The 23395-nt window shown below is 43.2% G+C and overlaps 1 protein-coding gene across 1 annotated transcript in view; it reads left to right on the forward strand.

Annotated features, from left to right (window-relative positions):
- Positions 1-23395, forward strand: part of CTNNA2 (catenin alpha 2) — a 976906-nt gene that overhangs the window by 267173 nt on the left and 686338 nt on the right. The window contains exon 4 of the mRNA XM_087823861.1: positions 14152-14318. Within this exon, the coding sequence (XP_087679987.1) occupies positions 14152-14318 (167 nt within the window). The remainder of the gene's footprint in view (positions 1-14151; positions 14319-23395) is intronic.

The raw sequence follows: 23395 nt of genomic DNA on the forward strand, positions 1-23395 counted from the left end.
AAGAGTAATTGGTTGCTGTTGCTCGGTGACAAGGAAAGGAGGGGGATTCTGTTGAAGTTGAGCAGATACCCGGGATTGTCTTGAAAAGTTAATTTGTTTGCTTTCCAGGAGACAGTTCCCACAGATGTCCTAGGGAGGTGTCTTATCAGTTTTTCCCAAGCCTGTAAAACATGCTTAGAGCAAAAGTTATGAAGAGTTTCTAAAGAACCTTGTTTGAAGGGGAGAGGGGAAGGGAACCTTCTACTAACCAGCGACTCCTTGGTTGGAATTATCCCTGAGTTGAGAAAACACCAGGGAGGAGGGAGATACAAGAATGTAGCCTGAGAGTAGCTTATCTTGTCTTGCAGTTCCAACTGAAGGGCTGTTTGAATCAGAGGGGCCAGCAATCTTGGGGTTTAATTACCATAAATTGTGGAAAGGCCACAGGAAAGGAAAAGAGAGGAGAGGCCTTTTTCTGTCCTTACACTCAGGCATTGCCCTTTCATTTATAAGGCTGTTTGCTGTGTTTTACACGCATCTACACTTTCTTGGAGATGTATTTTTTGCTCTTCAGTCTCTCACATCCTCTCGTTTAATTTTTTCACTCAATCTTTGACATGGCTTGTGATTTTATTCATTCTAATGATGAGTCTTAGAAAGATTAAGTAATTTGCGCACAAGGGAAAAATATGGCAGAATTGGGACTTAAGCTCAAGAAGTCTGAGCCCAGATTTTTCGTATGTTTTCAGGGACAAAACACAATTATTTTAAGAGCTTTTCTTTCTGATAATTTTGTTGCTTAATATTTTGCTAGAAGAGCATTAATACTATTACCATTTTTACTTTTATTCTTAGTTTCCATACATAAATATTAATAAACTCAAGACTCAGAGGAGCCACATGTTCTAACTGAAGGTAGCTAATAGATGATCACAAATTAACAGTGAGAAATGCAAAATGTATACTTTTTAAGAAGATGAGAATTCAAAAGGATTAAATCTGTAAAGTGATGAAATATTAGTTATTTTTGGTTGCTCCTTTTGGTTTATAATTATTGGGCATACCTGCATGTGATAGGTGCAAAGCGTACCAATCTTTGTAAATGATTATTGATTGCATATTCTAGTATAAGATGTGCTTGCTTTTAAAAAACAGTATGTAATCTTTTCCTACACAATCAGCAGTCCTATGAATACGTCTGCAGTCTTCATGAAGAAATGTTGACTGGAGGAGGCATCACGATGCAAAGTTTCACACACTACAGTCTAAAAAAAGTCCTTTGCTTTGCTTACTCTGGGACAGTTAGCTATTTTCAGGTTAAAGAAATTTCAAAAGTTGTTTCTAAATCAGGAAAAAAAGGAGCTGGGATCGATCACGTAATAGCCACAGTCTTGTTAGTTGGACATCTATGAATCAAGACATGGCTAAGTGCTTTGATGTCTGATTTTATAGAGACAGACAAAGGCTTTCTTCCCTTTATATACACTTCCTACTTTAGGGACCCCTCATAATTTTATCTGTTTAAATATTATCCTAGTTCTTTAAAATTAGAGTATGTGAGGACATGATTTTAGTGTTCGGATTTTATTTGAAAGGACAGTTTCCAAATATTGCCATATATAATTATAGATGTGTACATTTACCATTGGTGTTAAAACCATATTATTGTTGTTTTAACTATATTTTTTGTGACTGGCTTTTATTGTTTAGCTTGACATATGACCATGTGCATTATCTTAGGAATGGTTAAATCCCTAAATCTGTAGTTAGACTTTCTAGGTTCAAACCCTCATCCTATTACCTAAAGTTATTTTAGCCTTCGGCAAATTAATTAATCTTTATTTGACTTAGTTTCCTCATATATAAAATGAGACTAGTACTTACCTCACTGAAATTTCATGAAGATTAAATGAGTAAATGCAGTGCATAGAACATAGTAAGCATTATGTCAGGATTGGCTGTAATCACTATTACTATCATCATCATCATCACCATCATCATCATTACTATATTGTGTTTTAGATTTTTTTTTTTTTTTTACCAATAGACTCTTGGCTTAGAACATCAAGGTTCCTAAGATCACAGACCTAAACTCCAGCAGCCTTAGATTCAAACCCTGGAGTTAAAGCTCACTTTGGGCAAATTAGTAAAACTTTTGAAGCTAAGCCATTGGCTTTCTGTTAATCACTGAAATGGAGATAATGGCCTCCATCTTATTGTCAGATTATATATATAAAGTCCTCAGCATTCTGCCTGGTACATAGTAAGCATTTTATAAATAACCCTGTTATTGTGTTTTATACATCACAGTATCCAAACTTGGAAAGGGTTCTTGAGATCATTTAGTCGTCTCTTCTTAGTCTCTGGGGAAGGAGATGTCAAAAGGTATGTAGAAGCAAGGAAGTACCATAAATTACAGTGAGGAGATCCACACAGAGTAGGAATAAATGGATTTTTGCAATGCTGCCATTTTTGGAAATGATCTCAAGCTGCATCTGTTGATTATTGAAAATTATTAGGTTTGGGAATTCTCAAATGTAATTATAATGTGTAGCTGCACATGAAGCAAAAGAAGCCTTAAGGCTAAATTCCAGTAATGGTTCTGTTTACTGGTCTTGCCAGGTCTCATTCGAAGGCCTTGACTGGAGTATTTAAATAGGGCGCACATGGTGGGAGTTTATGTGACAAGCATGTGGGTGCTCACCCATTGATACTGAAAAGATTCTTTTAACTCGGAACTATGTGAAGATAACAAATGGATCTATTAAAAATTATTGAGCCTGGCCGGGTGTGGCTCAGCGGTTGAGCATCAATCTAGGATCCAGGAGATCACGGTTCGATTCCTGGTCAGGGCACCTGCCCGGGTTGCGTGCTCGATCCCCAGTCGGAGATGTGCAGGAGGCAGCCGATCAATGACTCTCTCATCATTGATATTTCAACTCTCTTCCTCTCCCTTCCTCTCTGAAGTCAATAAAGATATATTAAAAAAAAAAAATGATCGAACCCACAATCTGTGTTGAGAATTAAATAGAGTTGATTGTCCATTGTTTCCAGAGGACATCCTGTAAAGGATGTGTGGTGGGTTCATACAGGAATTTTTTCCATCTTAGTAGCAGCATTGTACCCAGGTAACTGGGTGGCAACCTCTGCATGAGCTCAGACTGAATTAGCCTGGACTGCCTGGTTCTCTCCTGTCCAGTGTGCCAAAATGCCTGCTTTTAGCTTCATGACTTCGTACTTCATGAATATTGTCTGGAGGTTGCTTAAAAATGTGCATGGTCAGCCCAGGTAGTGCTCTGTCCTGCTTCAGGTCTCTGTCTCTAAAATAAATTCTTCCTACCTGCAGGTTCTTTGACATGTGTATTTTCTTCTCCAACCTTTCCTTTAAACCCCTCTTGGTGTAAGACCCACCTGCTGCTAGGAGTAGGAATTGATAATCACTTCCTTGCATTGTTCAAAACTAGTTCCCATGCTTAGCACAGACATCTCCCAGCCTTGCACCATGGCACTTGCTGTTCGCTCAGTCACTCCATCCCCATTATATGCAAGTGATATAAAAATTAAACAACATCCAATCGTTGCTTTAAAATTCCCTGAGAGTTTATTAATCACTTTGCTGTCATATAGAGTGGAATACTAACATCGGCATGATCAGAATATTCTTTCTCTATAGGCAGACCTACATGGGAGGTTGAATTAATATTCTCAGTGTGAGTTTATTCATTTGTAGCAAGTAATCTGTTTACTAAGGGACTGGGCACTTAACCTTCACTGGCAAGGGCATATAGGGCAGTTCTTCAAGTTATTATCACAATTTTCCCACTTTTAATAAAGGAAATACACAGTAAGAAGCACAGAATGGCCCCCTCTTTATTTGGGAGCAGCCCGCAAAAGGCAGAAAGAAGACTCAGGCTGGCAACAGAGTCTGAGGATGGGGCTAGCCGACACAGGGTATCCAAGAAGTCTGCAAACATGGGAACACGTGCATTTAGCCTACCTTTTTTTTTCTTTTTTTCTTTTCATTTTAACTATTGGATTCGTGCTTTAAATTGTTATGTTCTTTAAAAGAAATGATGTCTGGAGGTTGAAAAAAACTTGGGCATATTATTTGGAAATTTAAGCATACTTTTAAAACATAACTTTGTCCTTTGTTTCCTGACATTTTAGATAGCCTACACTATTTTGACAGAGGTAGTGGATCACGTTTCCAGTGGACAGAAAGAAAAGATTAAAATTCATTGGTTTCCTGTAATCTTCATTTTTTGGTTTATATTCCTCTCCAGTTTCATGAAACTGGTGTGATAAGATGGGGTTTCTTTCCTTTGGAAATCTTCGAGGAAACTAAATCACCCACAGGAAAGGGGCCCTAGAACCCTGAAACCCACTTTCATTCAGGGCTTGATGTCAAGAGGAGAGAGAGACCCTGACCCGCCCAGGATGGGACCAAGGAACTGATTAAAGATGCAAAGTATATCAGTCTGTATTCTCATCTACTCTGTACCTGATCAGCCTACCAGGGAGCTGCGGCGGGGTGGTGGTGGTGGCAGTGTAGCTGGTCTCTGCCGTCTCTCAGAGACTAGCTGAAAGCTTACTCATTGGAGGTATAAAGAAAGACAAGTACCAAGAACCTTATAGGCTGTTCTAAGTCACACAGCCAACCAGGGGCAGAGTCCAGGCCAGAAGCCTGGTCTGTTGACTCTTGAGGTTTTTTTGGCTATAATTCACCACTGTAGTTAATGTCTTTAGAAACCTTCTGTTTTTGATACGGTTTCACAAATTCATAACTGACTGTTTCCAAGTTAGCCATAGAATTTAAGCCTTTTTATACCAGTTTGGCTGTCTCGACATTCTGTTTACGTACAAATCCATTTTTAAGTTACTATGGTATTTCAAATTGGTCATTAGTACCACTAAAAATACTTGCATCACTGATTTCATATTAGCTAACATATAAATGCAGAGAAAAACAAATAGGAGCCTGGCCGGGGGGCTCAGCTGTTTGAGCTTATTCCGAACACCAGAATGGTTGTGGATTTTATTCCTGGTCAGGGCACATACCTATGCTGTGGATTTGATCCCTGGTCCAGGCAGGTGCGGAAGCAACTGATCAGTGTTTCTCTGGCACATCAGTATTTCTCTCTTTCTTTCTCCCCTTGCCCTCCTTTCTCTCTAAAATCAACAATAACAAAAATATCCTCAGACAGGGATTACAAAAACCCAAACCAAATAGGAAGCATAAAGAAGACACATTATATAAACTGCACCATATAGACTGCAGATAAATAAACTGCTTGAAATCGCTGTACTGTAAAATAGAAAGTCAACTTTTTCTAAAGTCATCTTTGGCTAAACAAAAACACAGAAACAGTTCTCATATGAGAAAAGTTGACTAAGGATAGAAAACTCTTCCATGCATTTTAAAAGTTGAAACAGAACAAAAATGTTCCAAGTAATCGGTGTTATGAACCTGGTAAATGGTGCTATAAAATTACAGCTCAAGTTATGTTTTAAAATGCAATATGCAGAAAACTGATTTTCTTTACTGGTTTGAGGGTGAAAACACCAAGATGATCAGATTTTAGGATTTGAATGGCGTAGTCTGCTTTAATTTCTTATAATTTCTTTAATTATATATTTGCTATTGTAAACTTCTTTCAGAAATACAATTTTTTATTGCCCAATGAAATTTACGTGCTTATCAACTCTTTTAATTTTTTAAAAATATTATGTGACATTGGGTGCTATATTAATGTTCTGCACTCCATTTTTTTCGTAAGCTTAGCATATTTCTATTTAATGTTTCCAAGTTTATGATAATTCCACTGTATTCGAGCCCAAGATAGCAGTCACTTTTTGATGGAACTCAGCTCTTGCTACATTTAACTGGTCTTTCTGAAGATCTCATTAGTGAAATATGCCACATTGCAGCTTGATACATTTTTCTGGTGACAACAATGCAACATTACCTTTTACCCTCTCCTCCCAGCCCAGGAAAAGGCTACAGCTGAAATAATTAAAATCCATATGCTTAATGATCTGTGTCTTCTGCAAGGTGGCACATTACTGTCTCTAACGATGCTTAATAGCTCATAACATTCAATACACTTAATCATCAGTTACTGACAATGGTAGCACTTTTGTATACTGAACATATCTTGATAATGGGACAATTGCATTGGAAGGGATTCAATTACCCACCTTGATAAAGAATACTGGGCCTGACCAAACAAGGTGCACCTTTGTTTTTCGAGCTGCTCTAACCATTGAGGCAGGGATGGAACAAGGTCATGTGGGTATTTGGGGATTTTATTAGGTGAGGGGGAAGTCTTGATTTGCTGGTATCACATGATGCTTTGTTGGTCTCCTAGCCACTCTGAGGCTGTGGCCAAAGCCCCTAAGTGGTATGTAAGGAGAGACTGGGATGCAGGCCTCAGCCACTGGCTGACCTCCAGCAGGTCATTGTCCATGTGGCTTCTGTGTCTTCATATGTAAGATGAAAGTGAGATATTGAATGAGGCATGGGAAGGGCTCACCCAGATCAGAAATTCTACAGTCTCTCAATCCCTTCAGAGACAGTGGGTCCATCAGTCTCCTCTCATTTTTTCATATCATTTCTCATTTGCTCAGAGATCTCCTTGGAAAAATGAAGAAAAATAGAGCCCTCTACCAAGGACTGCCCTTGGCGGAAAGACATAGGAAAAAGCAGCATTCTCATTTTATAATATTTATATGGTTGTGATGCGGTTTGCATGACAGTTGCTTTTTTATACATAAAAAAGCATACAAGACTTTTCCTTTGAATTTCACATATTTAGGCCACCGATTATCATGCTTTTTGGTAACAAAAGCATCTGACCTTTCAGTGCTAGAAATAGGAGGGAGCTTATTGAAGGCAGATTTTGCTTAAGAAAACACAAGATTTCATCATCCCTGAGCCTCTAAAAAACTTTGATTGTCAAACTTTTCCCCTAATCATGAGTTTGAGTCATAACCAGCCTGGGGTGAAATGCATACATTGCTCTCTCAAATTCCTGAATGTTTCCAAAAAAGTTTTAACATTTTTGTTCTCTTGATAGCAAATGCCTATGTGGGCAAAAACTAAGGAGAAACAAAGGAGTTGCTTACTTCTTCTAGCACTTTCCTTTCTCAGTGTTAGAGTTTACTGGCTGCTGGCTGAACTCCCAACTCCAATTAAAAGAAAGAAGAAAATATTCAAATTATTATTTCATTGTGAAGCGTGTAGCACGCAGGACTTCTTTTGTCCTTTCTCTTTGCTTCAGCATTAATTTGATATGTTTCAAAATGTAAGGTGCCAGGCAGGCCTCCCTTCACTCCTCTCAATAGTTATTGAGCGAATGCACCTTGTCAAATGCATGTTAAATCCTAGGAATAAAGAAATCACTATGCTACAATTATGATCTTCACTCTGACCAAGCTTACAGTCTTGGGAAAGGGGTGAAGACTCAAATGTATGTAGGCACAAAGAGTCATAAATCAGCCCTGGCAGGAGACAATAGGGAGTGGTGGAGCCGGGGAATAATTGGAGAAATGTCTTTGTTTAGGTTTCCCCTCCCTTTCTTCCTTCCTCCCTCCTTCCCTCCCTTTCTCTCTCCCTTCTTTCCGTGTGATACACCACTAACTAAATAAAATAGTGTACAAGTCTTCAACTCATCAGAGAGGTCCAGACAGAGATATGTAAACAAATAATTTTAAAATATTTCTAATCACTGTTGTTAGGAGCATAGATTCTAGAGCCAAATTGGCTTTCAATTCTGGCCCCGCCACTTACAGCTGTTTGATCTTAGCTGAGTCATCTTCCCTTTCTCTTTTTTGTTTCCTTTGGTATAAATGGTGACAATGTGAGTATTTACTTCATTGAGCAGTAATTGAATGAAACCACGTAAAGCGATTGGAACAGACCTTGGCACACTGTGAGCTCTAAATACAAGAGAACTGAACTTATTAGGAATGAGGTCAGCGAGCACATATTAATGTATTAGCTCCAAATAGACACAACCTAATAGATCTTAAAATGGAAGGAATCTTGAATCACCTTGTGGGCACCATCCTTTTGCTGCTGGAACCACCCCCGAAGAAGATATCCCTCAGCGTTTGCTAATGCAGTGGGTTCAGAGGACCTTGCTCAAGCCATTCTTTCCTACACATCACCCAGTTCTGTGTGATTCTTATCAAAGGAGTGCTCACCTGTGTCTTCTAAAAAGGGCCCAAGACCAAGAGGCGTGGGGTAATGCATCAAGATGTGCTCTGATGACATTGCAACTTACGTGGTGTTTTCCTCATTAACCGTTCATTTAACATTTCAGTTTGCTTTCTCTCAAATGAAGAGAGATATTCTTCCACCATGCCTTGAAAATTAGCTAGCCAGAGCAGTCAGTGGCTTTGAAGCATTGCATTGCCTTACAGACTCTACAACATAATCAAAATGACAAAGCATTCAGGAGATGTCCACTGTCTACTCAATTACCTTTCTAAAATTCAGTTACGTTTATTCCTGCTCTGGCTTTGTGAGTGTGTGGCTCAGTGACGATGCATAGTTTAAGGGACAGAACTAGCCAAGGCTTTGCAAAGCTGTGCTCAGGTATTCGACCTCACTAATCTTGCTTTCTTCTCTAAAGTCATGTTGTACTTTCCTACGTTGCTGTACACAGTCTATTTCTCAGTATCTGTAAGGTTTGTACCTTGAGGAAAATACATGTGAAAAAAGTTCTGAGGAAGACGTAGGTTATTGTGAAAAGGAAACAAACCTTTGCTCAGAGGATTGGAACGTTTTGCTCTTTTTTCTCTCATCAGCTCTGGTAATTCTATAATGAGGAAGATTGCAAGAACATTAACTATTATATGCCAGATAATTTATGTAATTAGACAAAGGAAAAAATATATAATTAGACCAAGTTGAATATGCAGTTATAATATTACATATTTTAACTACTGGTTAAAAATAATAGCATAGAGAACTTTCTGGAAGACAGCTCATCAAATGTTCCCTGGTTATTGGGATGGTGTATGCTATTTTGGTTCTTTTAAATTGCCTGTATTTTTCAGTTCTCAAAAGGAGCAAATCTTTATTTTATAATAAAACATTGACAATGTAAATTACCACACAGCGTATGGTAGGTGCATTGTAATTTCCCTACTTGGCTTCGTATGTCTTAATCTACTCTTGTTCTGCCTATTTCATTACATTTGCTCTGTGGCTTTTTTTTTTTTTTTTAAATATGTCTTTATTGATTTTAGAGAGAGGAAGGGAGAGGGAGAGAGAAAGTTGAAACATCAATGATCAGCTGCCTATTGGGGATCGAGCCCGCAGTCCCAGCATGTGCCCTGACCAGGAATCGAACTCCTGTCTTCTGGATCCTAGGTCAATGCTCAACCGCTGGGCCATGCCCTGCCTGGCGGCTTGTTTTTTAATTCATTTCCTTTCTCACTGTAGTTCAAGCCTCCAGCTTTTGATTCTAGGGGACTAGCCCAGGGCCTGCCATTACCGAAAGAGTGCAAAGACATAACAAGATAAATCTTCACCAGCATCTAGAACCATTGACTTTCTGAGTTTTCCATTCCTTCCCTCTGCCTTCTCTTTAACCTCGCTTTGCACCGGACCTTTTCCCTTGCTTCTCACAGTTTTCCAGTAGTTCATTTGTCAAGTATTTTTTTTAATATGTTTTTATTGATTTCAGAGAGAGGGAGAGAGAGAGATAGAAACATCAATGATGAGAGAGTCGTTGATCGGCTGCCTCCTGCACGTCCCCTGCTGGGGATCGAGCCCACAACTCAGGCATGTGCCCTGACTGGGAATCGAACCGTGACCTTCTGGTTCATAGATCAATGCTCAAGCACTGAGCCATGCTGGCCAGGCCACTTATCAAATATTTATAGAGCGCTTACATTGAGGTTGCCCGTCAAAGGATGGGCCACTTGACATTCACGCCCTTGGTTCATAATCTGCTTCCTCAGTGACTGGTCTGCTCCCCAGACTCTCTCCTCTGCCTGGTATCCCTCTCTTCCACTTAGTATTACTGTCCTACTTCACTCCGCATTTGAGTTGATATTATCTCAGGCTTATGCACAATTATCTATCCATCCTAATGCCTTTAGGTTAGCATGAGAACCAGAGTAGTCACTGATCTGAAAATGAAGCGCTAGCACTATGTTCGGAGGGGAGGGGGTGTAATCTGACCTTATATCAATACGCACCTTTTGGGCAGATATTTTCTTGCTTCTAAATTATTGTGTACACGAGGAGTGGAATCACCCCAAAAATACACTTCCGACTTTTAAGCAGTTCACCAATAATTCTTTTACCGGAGAGGATTGCAGTGACATTGGTAACAGGGGCATTCATGATAATAGTGAGAAAGTCCTCAATGCGGGGAAGGCCTTGGAACGTGCGCTTTGAATGCATCATCTCTAACCTCTACCCCTAAACCACAGTCCATGAGGTGGCTGTCATTATTTTCACCCCTCATTTGCAGTTGAGGGGATGAACACAGAGGTTCATTCATCACCAATTTAGTAACGGTTGGGGTGGAGTTGGGGCGGGATCCTAGGTCTTTCTGACTTTAATGATGCTGTCTTTTTAAATCCATGAGCAAATGTGTGAGTGTGTGTATCTTTTTGAATAATACTTATATCATAAATCTTTATGTAGAAGTGCTGTATTCATATTAATTGTTATTTATTCCCTTTAGTCACTTATTTGGAGATGTTAAGTTTTTTCTTTCCAGCTGAGGGAAGTGGTTTGAGGAGCTCACAGCCTTTGCCATAGAAATAGTTCTCTGCGTTTAGGTCTGTAAACAAGTAAAGGGGATGGAATACAACAGTATCTATAAAAGGAACAGGCGGACCTGTTACCCTTCCTTCACTGCTCCCTCTCCTCTCCTATACAGCCAGGCTACTTCTGAGCTAAATGTGTGGGTGTTACAGAAAAGCAGTTCCCTGGGAAAACGGCTAATTTTATCCTGATAAACTCACTTATCATTTAGTAATATAGATTTCCATTCTAATTCTGTAATCCTAAAACTATAGGGATATAAAACACATTCAAGTTACAGCCCACTTCTGACTGCCTTTCCTTTGATTTTATATTATTTATTTATTTATTTTTAATCCTTACCTGAGGACCTTTTTTCCATTACTTTTCAGAGAGTGGGAGGGAGAGGGGGAGAGAGAGAGAAACATCGATGTGCGAGAGACACATCAATCGGTTGCCTCCCGCACGTACCCCGACCGGAACCGGGGATCGAGCCTGCAACTGAGGTAGGTGCCCTTGGCTAGAATCAAACCAGGACCTTGCAGTTCTCAGGTTGATGCTCTAACCACTGAGCCAAACCAACCAAGGCTGCCTTTCCTTTTAAATATTTAATAACATGACATCATTTGTCTCTGCTTGAAATGAATTTTTAGTTTTAATTTAAATTGAATTAAGTATCTTGAATTTATCTTAAAAATCTCAAAATTTAGCATGAGATTTCCCTTTGCGGAGTCACAGTTGCTAATGTAGGTCTCTCTCTTTTCTCTCCCTCTCCTCTCCTCTGTCTGTCTCTGTCTCTCCTCTCTCTGTCTCTCTGTCTCTGACTCTCTCTTTCTTGTTTAGTTCCAAGCTTCTTCGGGGTGCTGGCCGTGGGCCCCTAGTTGAGGGCTCTCTGCTGATCTGTGGCACTCATTGGCTTTGAAGCAGCATTGCTGACCAGGTGGTCAGCATCTGAAGTGTCACGATTACTGACTCTCTCTACAAAACCCGAGCTTGACAATTCCTTCAATTGCGCATGGCTCCCGCTCCCGCTGGGAGGGCTGCCTTTGTTCTGAGGCGCGCCCTGCCTGAGGCCGCTACTCTTACCCAAGCGATGGCTCCTATCAGGGTCATCTGCAGAACCTGGGATCAACCATGTCGTCACCCACTAGCTTCATGTGCAGAATAAACACCTTCTTTCTTTGAATAAGTGGACCCATTCCACTCACCTCTCTGTGGCGACCGTCTCAATAATGCATTAGATTTGCCTTGGCCTGTAATGTTCTTTCTGGCTGCGCTGTACAAATTGGGAAAGAGGTAGCCTTCTTCTCAGGCCACATAGCTGCCAGCTAATGAGGCTGTTTGAGGAGCTGGGGAGGAACAGGAGGTTTGCATGAACCTGTGACAAGGGTGGGACACCTAGATGGAGTATGTCGCTCCTAACGGCCACCCTCTGCTTAAAGTTTATTCAGTCCTCTAGGGCTGAGCATCTTGAAAATTCACCGTTGTGCCTGCACGGTAATGGGTTTTTACGTTTCTCCTCGGCTGTTGTTATATATCGAGCCTATTTGTTGGTGCGTAGGCATAAAGAGTAAGCTGGTCAGCAGTATAATATATTCACTGTAGATGGTAGTCTCCTTTAAAATTCCAACGATGCACGCCAACATTTCCCGCAGATGAAAGTATCATGACAAGGGTTTAAAGAGCCATGACACTAACTGAGCAGATCACACTATATTCTGATCTGCCTGTAAAATAGAAAGAAGTGTGTGTTTTTAAATTTTCCCTGTATCTTAGGATACGTTACGTGACACTCAGACTTTCAATGGTATAATTGACTTTATTTAAATGAGCGAGGTTTTGATTAATAGATGATAAGGAATCCTTTCTGTAAAGAAAGCATCGAATGAGTCGTTTCACCCTAAATGAGATAATCCATCATATTAACCCTCCTCTGGTAGTTTGTTGAAGCTTTTATGCCCCCGTGTATGTTCTGCCGTGCGCAGCTTCATTACGCTTCTCCCGGCCCTCTCCGCCCCAGGGGGACAGACACCCCACTGACCTGGGACCAGGCGCATCCTAGCTAACGATCTCCCTCCTGTTCCCACTCCCCGGGTCTCTTTTTGCAAATAGGCACCTGTCGACTGTGTTGTGTCAGCAGTCACCATCCACTGCACCTTCTCCGTCTGTTCTCTGCGTCTCACCCATGCCCAGGTCTGTGGTTCTCTAACCCAGGCCCGCTGATTCTCCCTCCCCCTCCGCATCCTGTTGCTGTTGCCTGGTCCAGGCCCCCATTCCTGCTCTCGCAGGTGACCGCTGCATTTGCCCTGTTACCTGGTTTCTCTGCCCTCTCCATGGCCCCTCCAGTTTATTTTACATAATGTGGCTAAAATAAAAGTCTACTAATGTCACTTCCTTCCCTGCTGAGGACACAGTCCAAATCTCTTCCATGGCCTTCCAAGCACCGGTACCTCTCTTCCCCATCCCGCTTTCTCACTGTGCCCCCCTGTGGCCGCAGGTCCCTGCCCTCAGCGCCCAGTCCAGGTTTCGGAGTCTCACGCCCTGTTCATCTGTCTAGGGTGCCTTCCCACTTTCGTCTTCCTGGTAAACCTCTTCGTTCTTCCAAGCCCATCAACGTTGACAGCTTCCCCCCAGACCCACACTAAAAGGGTAAATGACGCCCTCCTCGCTTTTCCTACGTTCTTAATCCCGTGTCTGTTATGACGTGTAATCGTTGCATTATGAGGATGAATTCAGAGCCTGTTTCCTTATTAGATTGTGAACTCCCTGAGACCAGGGCATTCTCAGTCGCCTTTGTCATTCCAGAACCTAGTGCAGAACCTCACACAAGTATGTGCTCAATAAACATTTGTTGGGTTGATTCAATTGTCCTATAAATGTTCTCGATATTAGAAAATACGTTCCTAACAGAGCATTAGGAGACCAGAGTTGGGTATCTCTCTAGTCCGTTCTTGTCTAACTCAGTTTAGGGTACCGTGTTAATGAGGCTAAAGTCTTAAGTTTCCTTCCTCTGTGGAACAATCAACCTTGTACCTGAACTGCCGGTAACCTCAACTGACTGCCTAGTAAATAGTATTGCTTCCAAGAGAAATTAAAAGTGAGAATGATCTAGGTAAGGGCAAATTCATCTCAACGATTAGACAAGTTGAGTTAAATATGTTCCTAATTGCTGCTAGGAGCACAATTCCACCCTCACTGAAATGAGCGCCTTGCTGTGTCCTCGGCGCCTGTCCCTGTGCACGGATGCGTTGGCCGTGACGGGTTTGCCGTGTTGGCTGTGGCAGGAGTGCTTGCTGGCCGTGGTAGTTTTACACGGAGAACAGTAGTGGTCCCTCCGAAGATCTTTCGGATTGCCGGCCTCCAGCCTCCTGCCTACCCACGTGCCTCCCCTGTTTGTCTTCCAGGCGAGACCATGCGCATCGCCTCTTCGGAGTTTGCGGATGACCCCTGCTCGTCGGTGAAGCGAGGGACGATGGTGCGGGCCGCGAGGGCTTTGCTGTCGGCTGTGACACGCCTGCTCATCCTGGCGGACATGGCGGACGTCATGAGGCTTTTATCTCATCTGAAAATTGTACGTATGCAGGATTGACCAACACTGGCCTTATGTGGGCGGCGATATTGACCGTGTATATTATAGCAGCGGCCTGGATGGAAGATGTCCCGCTGCTCACGAGGCCACTTGGTCACTCACCCAGGTGGTATGTGACCCCCAAATAGTCCAAATACTAAAATTATATTCAATAACATACTCAGAAAGTTATAGGAGATTCACTTGAATTGTTTTATTTGCGGACATAGAGTTTGGATTTCCCCCTTACTTCCCGGGAAACAAGCCTGCTTTCGTTCAGGCTGCAAGGCCCTGTCTTGAAAATCAGGGCAGTGCTGGTCCATGTGGTAGCTTAGACGAGGCCAGCTCTTCTGGTCAGCTGGCCAGATGACCACCTCTGCCCGCCTTCATATGGATCACATGTTGAGTATATTCGGTTACTTTCTCCAGCCTTGCCCTTATTTAGATGTGTGGACTTTGAGCCTATCTTAGTCTGGCAATGAAAAGGGGCCCCGTCTCACCCCCCATAGCTAGAATCAATCTTGTCACACCAAGCCTGACATCTGTCATTCCTGAATTGGGTCTGTGGCACATACATACCCCACCAACCTATAGAACTTCATATGTGTGTCTTGCTTGCCACGGTTCCTTGGTTCCTTTTAACTCCTTTGTTTCCTAATGAAAAGCGGAGCCCTACTCTGTTCACAAATTCTACTGGACCAGGGGCCACGGCCACCTTCCCTTCCCAGTCCCGGACAGCTGGGCCTGTCTCTCTTTTCTTAGTTACTGACTGGTTTCCAGTTGCAATCAAGATGCTTCAACCAGTTGAACTAAGATGAACATAAGTGCTTAGGAATACGGCTGCTGCCTAGAGAGTCTCTATCCCATTTCCTCCGTAAATCTCCTCCCTAGACAATCGGTACCAATCCTGGACTGATCTCAGGTCCTAGGTGATGGGAGGTGAAGCATGCCCTTTCCTTTCTGGGGAACCAACCTATTGCCGGCTTAGTGTCCCTAGCTCTGGCCATTGCCGGCTTATCACTTTCCCTGACAGCTAACCCTCAAGGTCTCAGTTTCTTTGTCAGTGGAATGAACAGTGAGGGGCAGGTGAGATGGGAAATGGATGAGAGCCTGCTGTCCCTTCACCTGCCATCTCAGGTTTGTTCAGTCATTTCCAAAGACATTTTCTTTTTTTTCTTTTTTTAAATATATCTTTATTGATTTCAGAGAGAGGAAAGGAGAGGGGGAGAGAGATAGAAACATCAATGATGAGAGAGTCATTGATTGAGCCCGTAACCCGGGCATGTGCCCTGACCGGGAATTGAACCCCAATCACCTGGATCCTAGGTCGATGCTCAACCTCTGAGCCAGGCCCCGCCGGGCTCCAAAGAAATTTTCAAAACCACAAGTGTTTTCTGTCAAAAAAATCTTGGGCCAGATCTTTTATTTGAGTTTGCCCCAATAAAGCAGCCAAGATTTCTAAGTTATGGATAAACCCCACACCATGATGACACACCTCAAGGTTCAGCATCTCCAGCCTGAGTTCCACGTTCACAACCTCAGATCATTTTATGGCTTCGATTACAGGTGCCTAAGGAGCAAAGGGACACCTGGCAGAACTTGCTTGGGAGCTTTTCTCGGGATTTTCTGAGAATAGTCCCCAAAGGGCAGGGAAGGACCTTGCAAGTAGGGTGAAGTGAACAGTATGAGGAGACACTTTACCTATTTCAGAGCATATTGAGAGGAAGTATATAACATTATGATGAATCATTTGGCCACTGGAGTAAGACGGCCTAGGTTTAATCTTGGTTTGATGTCCACTTGTCTGCCAGCTGTGTTGGAAGCCACCATATAACCTCCTTACCTCTCAGACTCTTCCTCTGTTAATATGGCCTAATGACAGGACAGCCCACGGGGCTGTGGGAGGTTCAAGTAGGGGAAACTCCTGTGAAAGCATGCATCACAGGGTCTGGCACAAAGTAAGTGCCGGGTAAATGCGACTGTGTTGCCGCTGTAAGATCCCTGGAACCCCAGTCGGCAGCTCAGGCCGGCTCCCCTCCAGCCCCCACCTGTGTTCTCTGCATCATTTAGGCCACAAATGACTTTGTTCTCAAGTGTGTTGGAGAAAAAGTTTTTTCTTTCCTTAACATCTGCTCAATCTTCAATGGCAACATTTTAAAAAAGGTCTTTCCCCAGATAGACAATCTTCTTTTACCAGAGAGAGAATAGGACTGGAGCCTAAAGAAATGAACTCTACACCCCATATTTCATTCTCTCCGCCGCGGAAGCCCTGTCAGGCCATTCTTGGGGGCGAGGACAGGCTGACCTCCCTGAACCGCCTGCATGTGGAGGGTGCTCGTGGAGTCGGGCCTGTGACGGGGTGCCCGGCGCCAGCTGCTGCTGTGCTCCTGCCTTGCCACCCACCTGTTTGACCAGTGCTGTTGGCTGGTATCTCTGCAGCCTGCGGTCATGTGTTCGTATCGATTGTATTCTTATCTCGACACAACAGATTAAAGGAAGTTAAAAAAAAGATTTAGCACAAAATCATGGAAAGGTCAGGCCGGTAATATTAAGATGTCCTGTCAGACTGTCAGCAGTGAAATTAAAAATATTAGACTTGACGCATTCGTTCTAATTGGAGCTCAGCCTCGTGGGAAGAGCAGTGGTGGAATGTTGCCATCTTGTGGCCAACGCGAGGAATTAGCGTGTCTGGTGCTGTCACCAAATTACTCAGGCTGTGGTCCCTGCACACCTCAGGTTCAGGCCAGTCAGGGTTTCATATTCTGAGGCTACCCCCCAAAGAAAAAGACAATGTGTTAACACTTAATTACAAACAAATATGGTATATAATTCTCCTTCGAAGCTTTTTAATTCTTTTCCATAGAAGCACAACCTCTCATAACCAAACAAGTGTTGTCTGCCGTTTTCTATTGATTTGTGTTTAACTCTGGATGAAGAAAACACCTGTCCATGTAATTTGATAAAGTAGATTAGAATTATCACCTAAAACCTTATCAAGGCTTTTTCCAAATGAAAGGTAGTCTCTTCATCATATAGGTGACAGAACATAGATGAGGGAAATGAGCGACAGGTATTTTCTTCAGTAAAGTGACTCGATTTCCGGTCGGTTCCCAAGCTGGAGTAGCACCCTCTGTGAGTCCCGTAGCTTCCCGCCGTGGGAACCGCTGCTTGGCTCTTTCACCTTTGAGCATTCGCAGAATAGTTCATTTTTTGTCTTTTAGGCCGTATGCCACGTTTTTCATGGCTCTTCTTTCCAGATATTGATTTTTCTCATTTCTGAGTAACTTACAGGAATGTAGAGGGAATTGCCTTCTTATCAGAAACTTATATTCATGTTTCTCCTTCATTAATTCCTGGAGTAGATGGAGGAGAGGCAAGTTAGCCTCCTAAAATACCCACCTTCCTTCCCTGCCCTGCAACCAGATAGGTGGCTGCTGGCAAGGTGAGTAATCGTGACCAGGTATCGTTCACCCTCTAACAAAGAGTAGAGGGTGGGGAGCCCTGCAGAGGGGCTGAGATTTGGGAGATCTCTGCTTTCTGTTACCTTACTATTATATTTGAAACTTACCGTTTCTGTGGCCGCTAAGGAGTCCATCTCTTCATTTAATATACAGACACGCTAGTTGCCCATATTATGCTGCTTGTCCTCTCACGCTTGTATTTGTGTGTGCTTTAACGTGGAACCCTATTTTGAGCATATTAAGAGTTCACATGACTGCAACTGTTTTTTGCGACTCTACTTGTTTCGAATTCAGAAGGCGAGTGATGGAATAGTGAGTGGCAGATTAAAGCTGAATTATCACCAAGATGGGAATTGGATGTTCCCGATCGAAGCGAAAGTACTCATTTGCACATCAGACATCTTTTTAAAATACTGAATTCTAATTGCATTTATTGTTGAAGTTGCTGGTGAGTGGTTCCCTAGGCAGACACCTGATGTCTCTTGCAATCAGTTGACATTGTGTTCGGTTGGCATGTGGCACTTCAGACTTCTAAAGGAGTCCCGCATTTCCATCAGTGATGAACAGGGGTATCTATGTTCCCTAGCCTCTGAGTTAATGTAATCAGATTATATTGTCAGTTTTTAGCATTGGTGATGGCCTTGTACATAAACACATAGACGTGTGTGTCAGAGAAAATAATCCCCTTTTTTTCTTTTCTCAGGCTAGGTCCTAGAATAACAAAGTTCTCCATTATCTCAGAATTTCTCCCCAGAAGGTGGAACAGAAAAATAGAAAACAACCATCCCTTAGTCAGCTTCTCAGGAAAGGCATGTTTTCTTAGTGGCTACCAAGAGCTAAATCTAATTCTGCAGTCCCGTTGTTTGGGGACATTGATGAGACAGGGTAACTTTAATATTACCTGTGTTTTTTGTGACATTAGCATGAAATATTCTTGTGCGTCCTCCGTAACTTGCTGTTTCTCAGTAGTCTCCCATTTAGTTCTACAGCTCTAATGTTTGAATAACAACAGTCAATGGGTATAAAATATCCTTGTCTCTATTTATAAAGGTAGAAATGACTGCCCATGTTCTTAGTATATTTTTTCTGTCTGAGCTGTCATGCAGCTGAGTTGTTCAGAATTTATTTATGTATTCAGTTATCATTTCAAGAAATACTTATTGGATGCCTACTATATACAAGACACTGTGTCAAGTATATAACCTCAGAGGTGAGTAAGACTCAGGGCCTGCCTTCAGAACTTTGTAGGCTAGTGCGGGGATACATTAAGAAAGAGTGCAGTTCATGCTGGGAAAATATGCATATTGCTACGGACTCACCTTGAAGGAAAACATAATAATTAGGATGTCTTCCATTTAAAATAACAAAAACCTAATTTAACCTGATCTTTTAAAAAGGGACTATATTGGCTCACCAACCAAACATCCAAAGGCAATATTTCAGGCAAGTCTTTTTTTTTTTTTTAACTCCTCACCTGAGGGTATTTTTTCTATTGCTTTTCAGAGATAGTGGAGGGGGGGGGGGGGGGAGAAGGAGAGAGAGAGAAAGAAAGAGATAAACATCAATGTGAAAGAGACACATCACATTGATTGGTTGCCTTGGGCTTGGCCAGGGATTGAGCCTGCAACCGAGATAAGTGCCCTTGGCAGCAATCAAACCTGGGACCCTTCAGTCCGAGGGCCAAAGCTTTAACCACTGAGCCAAACCAGCTGGGGCTCAGGCAAGGCTTGATCAAGGCACAAAATGTACTAAGGATTAAGTTTCTTTATCTCTTCTTCAGTGAGGGCACTCTTCTCTGTAAGCCCTTTTCTCAGTCTCCAGACAGCTGCTAACCATTCTCAGCATAGCAAGAAAGAGGAAATTAATTCCCTTCCCTGAGAGCTCACATAAAAGTTCCACAATCTTGCTAGGCCTGTTGGCCTCTGAGTGAGGTATATGTCTCTGAGTTGATCAGTTAGACCGGGGAATGGGACGTGCTGATTTCTTAGTTGCTCAGCACTACTCCTTTCCCCCCTCACCCCCAGCCCAAACATGAGACCAGTTCAACCAAAATGTATTGTCAGTCAAGTGAGGACGCTGTGAGGAAGGGTGGTGTAGCTGGGAGAGGGACGTCTCAGGACTGGGTCTCACTGAACTGCAGGAGACTTGCCTTTCCTCGAGCCCATTGTTTGGACCACACTGAACAGGCTGGGGTCACAGGCCTAAGCCCGAAACTGGGGGGTAAGAGTTGAGAGTTACTGGAAAGAGGTTGGTCCCATCGAAAGAGCTGGGGGCCTGGCCAGAGTGGCTCAGTTGGTTGAGTGTCATCTGTCCTGTGCCCTGAGGGGTTGCCGGTTCTATTCCTGGTCAGGGCACATGCCTGGGTTATGGGTTCAGTTCCCTGTCGGGGCACATGCAGAAGGCACCTGATTGATATTTCCCTCCCTCCCTCCCTCCCTCCCTCCCTCCCTCCCTCCCTCCCTCCCTCCCTCCCTCCCTCCCTCCCTCTTTCTTTTTCTCTTTCTAAGCATGTCCTCAGGTTAGGATTAAAAAAGCAAGACCTGGGGGATTTGTCATTCTATCCAATAATGAGAGCAAAAATATACAGTGACTTGAGCGGGGAAACATAGACAAAGACTTATTAGCTCTAATAGCTGATTATAGGAACAAAGTGCTGGCTAGTAACAGCTAAAGAGAACTCTAAGCAGCTCAGGGAGGGCAGCTATGAGGAGTAGCCACCACCCGCAGGACTGAGACAGAGCCTCTGGGGAGACCCTCCACCCCTCCTCTCAGCCGGGCGCAGTCACAGGTCCTTGTTCACTGGCTGACGGAGAAGTCACTGCGGTGCCACACAAGTGACTGAATGGAACTTGCTGGAAATCTGCCCTTTAAGGGATCAAGGAAAATTGCTCATGGAAAAGTATCTTCTGGGAGGCATCCTACAATCACCCAGGGCCATGCTGAGGGGACCGGCTGAGCACCTGCTGTTGGAGAAGCTCCCCCACCCCCACCCCCAGCCCAGCAGAACCTCCCAGGGAGCCCGGGCACCAGGAAACCAGGTCCTTTCTTCTTTTGTTCCCTGCCCAGCACTCTCTACTGACAAAGCTTAACATCCGGCCACCAGGGAAAGAAATGCTATTTATTTTATTTGTTTTTTCAGTTCAGCTTGAAAGATTAGTTTTGTTTTTTTTTAAATTATCTTTATTGTTGAAAATATTACAGGTGTCCACTTTTCCCACCATCGATTCCCTCCCCCCTGCCGCTCCCCCCAGCCTTCCCCACACTATTGCCTGTGTCCATGGGTTGTGCATATAAGCATATAAGTTCTGTGATTAATCTCGTCCCCACCCCCACCTTCCCTCTGAGATATTCGTCAGCCTGTTCCATGCTTCCCTGTTTTTGGATCTATTTTGTTCATCGGTTTATTAAGTTCATTAGATTCCACATGTGAGTGAGATCATGTGATATTTGTTTTTCTCTGACGGGCTTGTTTCGCTTAGCGTAGGGCCCGGCCGTGTTTCCCCGGAGCAGGCGGGAAGCATGGATTTGGATTTGGTAACTGCCCAGGGAGAGAGTGTGTTACTGCTCAAACATGCGGTGTTCTTGCCATAGACGGAAGATGGATTCAGGTCCGGCCAGACGTTCCCTGCAGAGATCTTCTCACACCAGGGAAAGAACAGCGGCAGGAGAGCCAGAGAGGAAACTTGGGGTGCCCACAATAATACAATTGATTCTGTGTCCTTGGAGCACAGAGGGTCAGGTGGGGAGGGGCGGTAACAAAGTTGGACAGAGTGTCATGGATAATGTGACGGTTTAGACTCTGTATGGCTTATGGGAGCCGTTGAGTAATTCTATTTTTTTATTTAAATATGTCTTTATTGATTTCAGAGAGAGGAAGGGAGAGAGAGAGAGAGAAACATCAATGATGAGAGTCATTGATCCGCTGTCTCCTGCGCGCCCCCGACTGGGGATCGAGCCCACAACCCGGGCACGTGCCCTGACCAGGAATCGAACCTCGATCTCCTGGATCCTAGGTCGATGCTCAACCGCTGAGCCACGCCGGCCAGGCCATTGAGTAATTCTAAGCATTAGAATTAGATTTGTGATTTAGATAAATATTTCTGGTAGCAATGTGGAGAAGGAATTAGGAGAGGGGAAAGCCCAGAAAGGACGTAGGTGAAGAGAGAACTGAGATCACTCAGGCCAGAGAATGGAAGAAAAACTGAGCGCAGGCCATGGCAGTGCGTATAGTGAAGAGGGGTCAAGTTCAGAGCTACTTAAGGCAGAATGACTAGAGCCTGGACTGATCGGAAGGGGCAGGCCTGTGTGGCTCAGTGGTTGAGCGTTGACCCATGAACCAAGAGGTCACCAGTTCGATTCCTGGTGAGGGCACATGCCTGGGTTGCAGGCTTGATCCCCAGACGACCAATGTTTCTCTCTCCCAAGTGTTCCTATTTCTCTATCCTTCTCCCTCTCTCTCTAAAAATCAATAAAAACATATTTAAAGAAAATTAAAAAAAAATACTGCTTTAAAAAAAAAAGGCAGGGGCAGGCTCTTACGGTGTCCTCATAATCAGCCGATCAGTATAATCCAAGCCCAGATCCCATCAGCTTTATAAACTCGCCCTTTCCGGGAGACTGAGGCAGCACAGGATTGGAAGTGTGAGGTCTGAGCAGACTGTGTGGGGTCCGTCCAGGCGTCTGCGCTCACTGGCTGTGAGACCTCCCTGGCAGGTTGTATCACTCCTCTGACCTCGTTTCTCCTCTAAAAAAATAGAAATTTTAAAAAGATCTCTGAAAACCATTTAGAACAATGCCTGATACACCGTACGTGCTCAGCGACACTGGCTAGTGTCATTTTTCTCGCGCACGCTGAAAATAACTTTGGAAACGTATCAAGCTCTGTTAATGCTGTGCTTTATGAAACATGGCACTTTGAGAATAAATGACACTAGCATTAATCATTCCCTCTTGTCGATGAAATAATTTTCCTCTCTTGTTAACAAGGAAACGGAAAATGTAATCGGGAAAACCAGCTTCTCTTTAGGAGGCAAGAAGATGAAGTGTGATGATGTTGAGACACCCTTGGTCAAACCAGGGCGCATGGCCAACCAAGTAGAGTAATTAGATGCAGGATCTAATATTCATTCATTCATTCATTCATTCATTCATTCATTCATGTGGCCAACTCCTGTTTCCAAGAAATTATATGTAATTTAGCTGTATACCTAGATCCTAACAAGAGAGTTGCATATGACTTATTCAATAGTTTTATCAATGTCTTTTAAAATTCAGTCAGCTGGATGTCAGTACTAGGACCCTGGAATGAGGTCAGCCTGTCCAAACAGAAATAGTGATCACAATAGTGATTTAAAGCGCTGGTGTGAGCAGTAAATGTCAACAGGAGAGCCCTATCCCACTGTCCAGGAGGGGAGGGCTCAGACTGCTCAGTTCAGTATCACTGCCATCCCTGAATGCCTACCTAGCTCCTAGTAGGTGCTTAATAAGCATTTTTGTTGTTGTTGTTAATCCTTACCTGAGGATATTTTTTCCATTGATTTTTAGAGAGAGTGGAAGAGAGAGAGAAAGAGAGAAACATCAAGCTGAGAGAGACACATTGATTCATTGCCTCCCACACTT

Source organism: Miniopterus natalensis, chromosome 13 (genome assembly GCF_054644295.1).
Source record: "Miniopterus natalensis isolate mMinNat1 chromosome 13, mMinNat1.hap1, whole genome shotgun sequence".
NCBI classification, from domain to species: Eukaryota; Metazoa; Chordata; class Mammalia; order Chiroptera; family Miniopteridae; genus Miniopterus; species Miniopterus natalensis.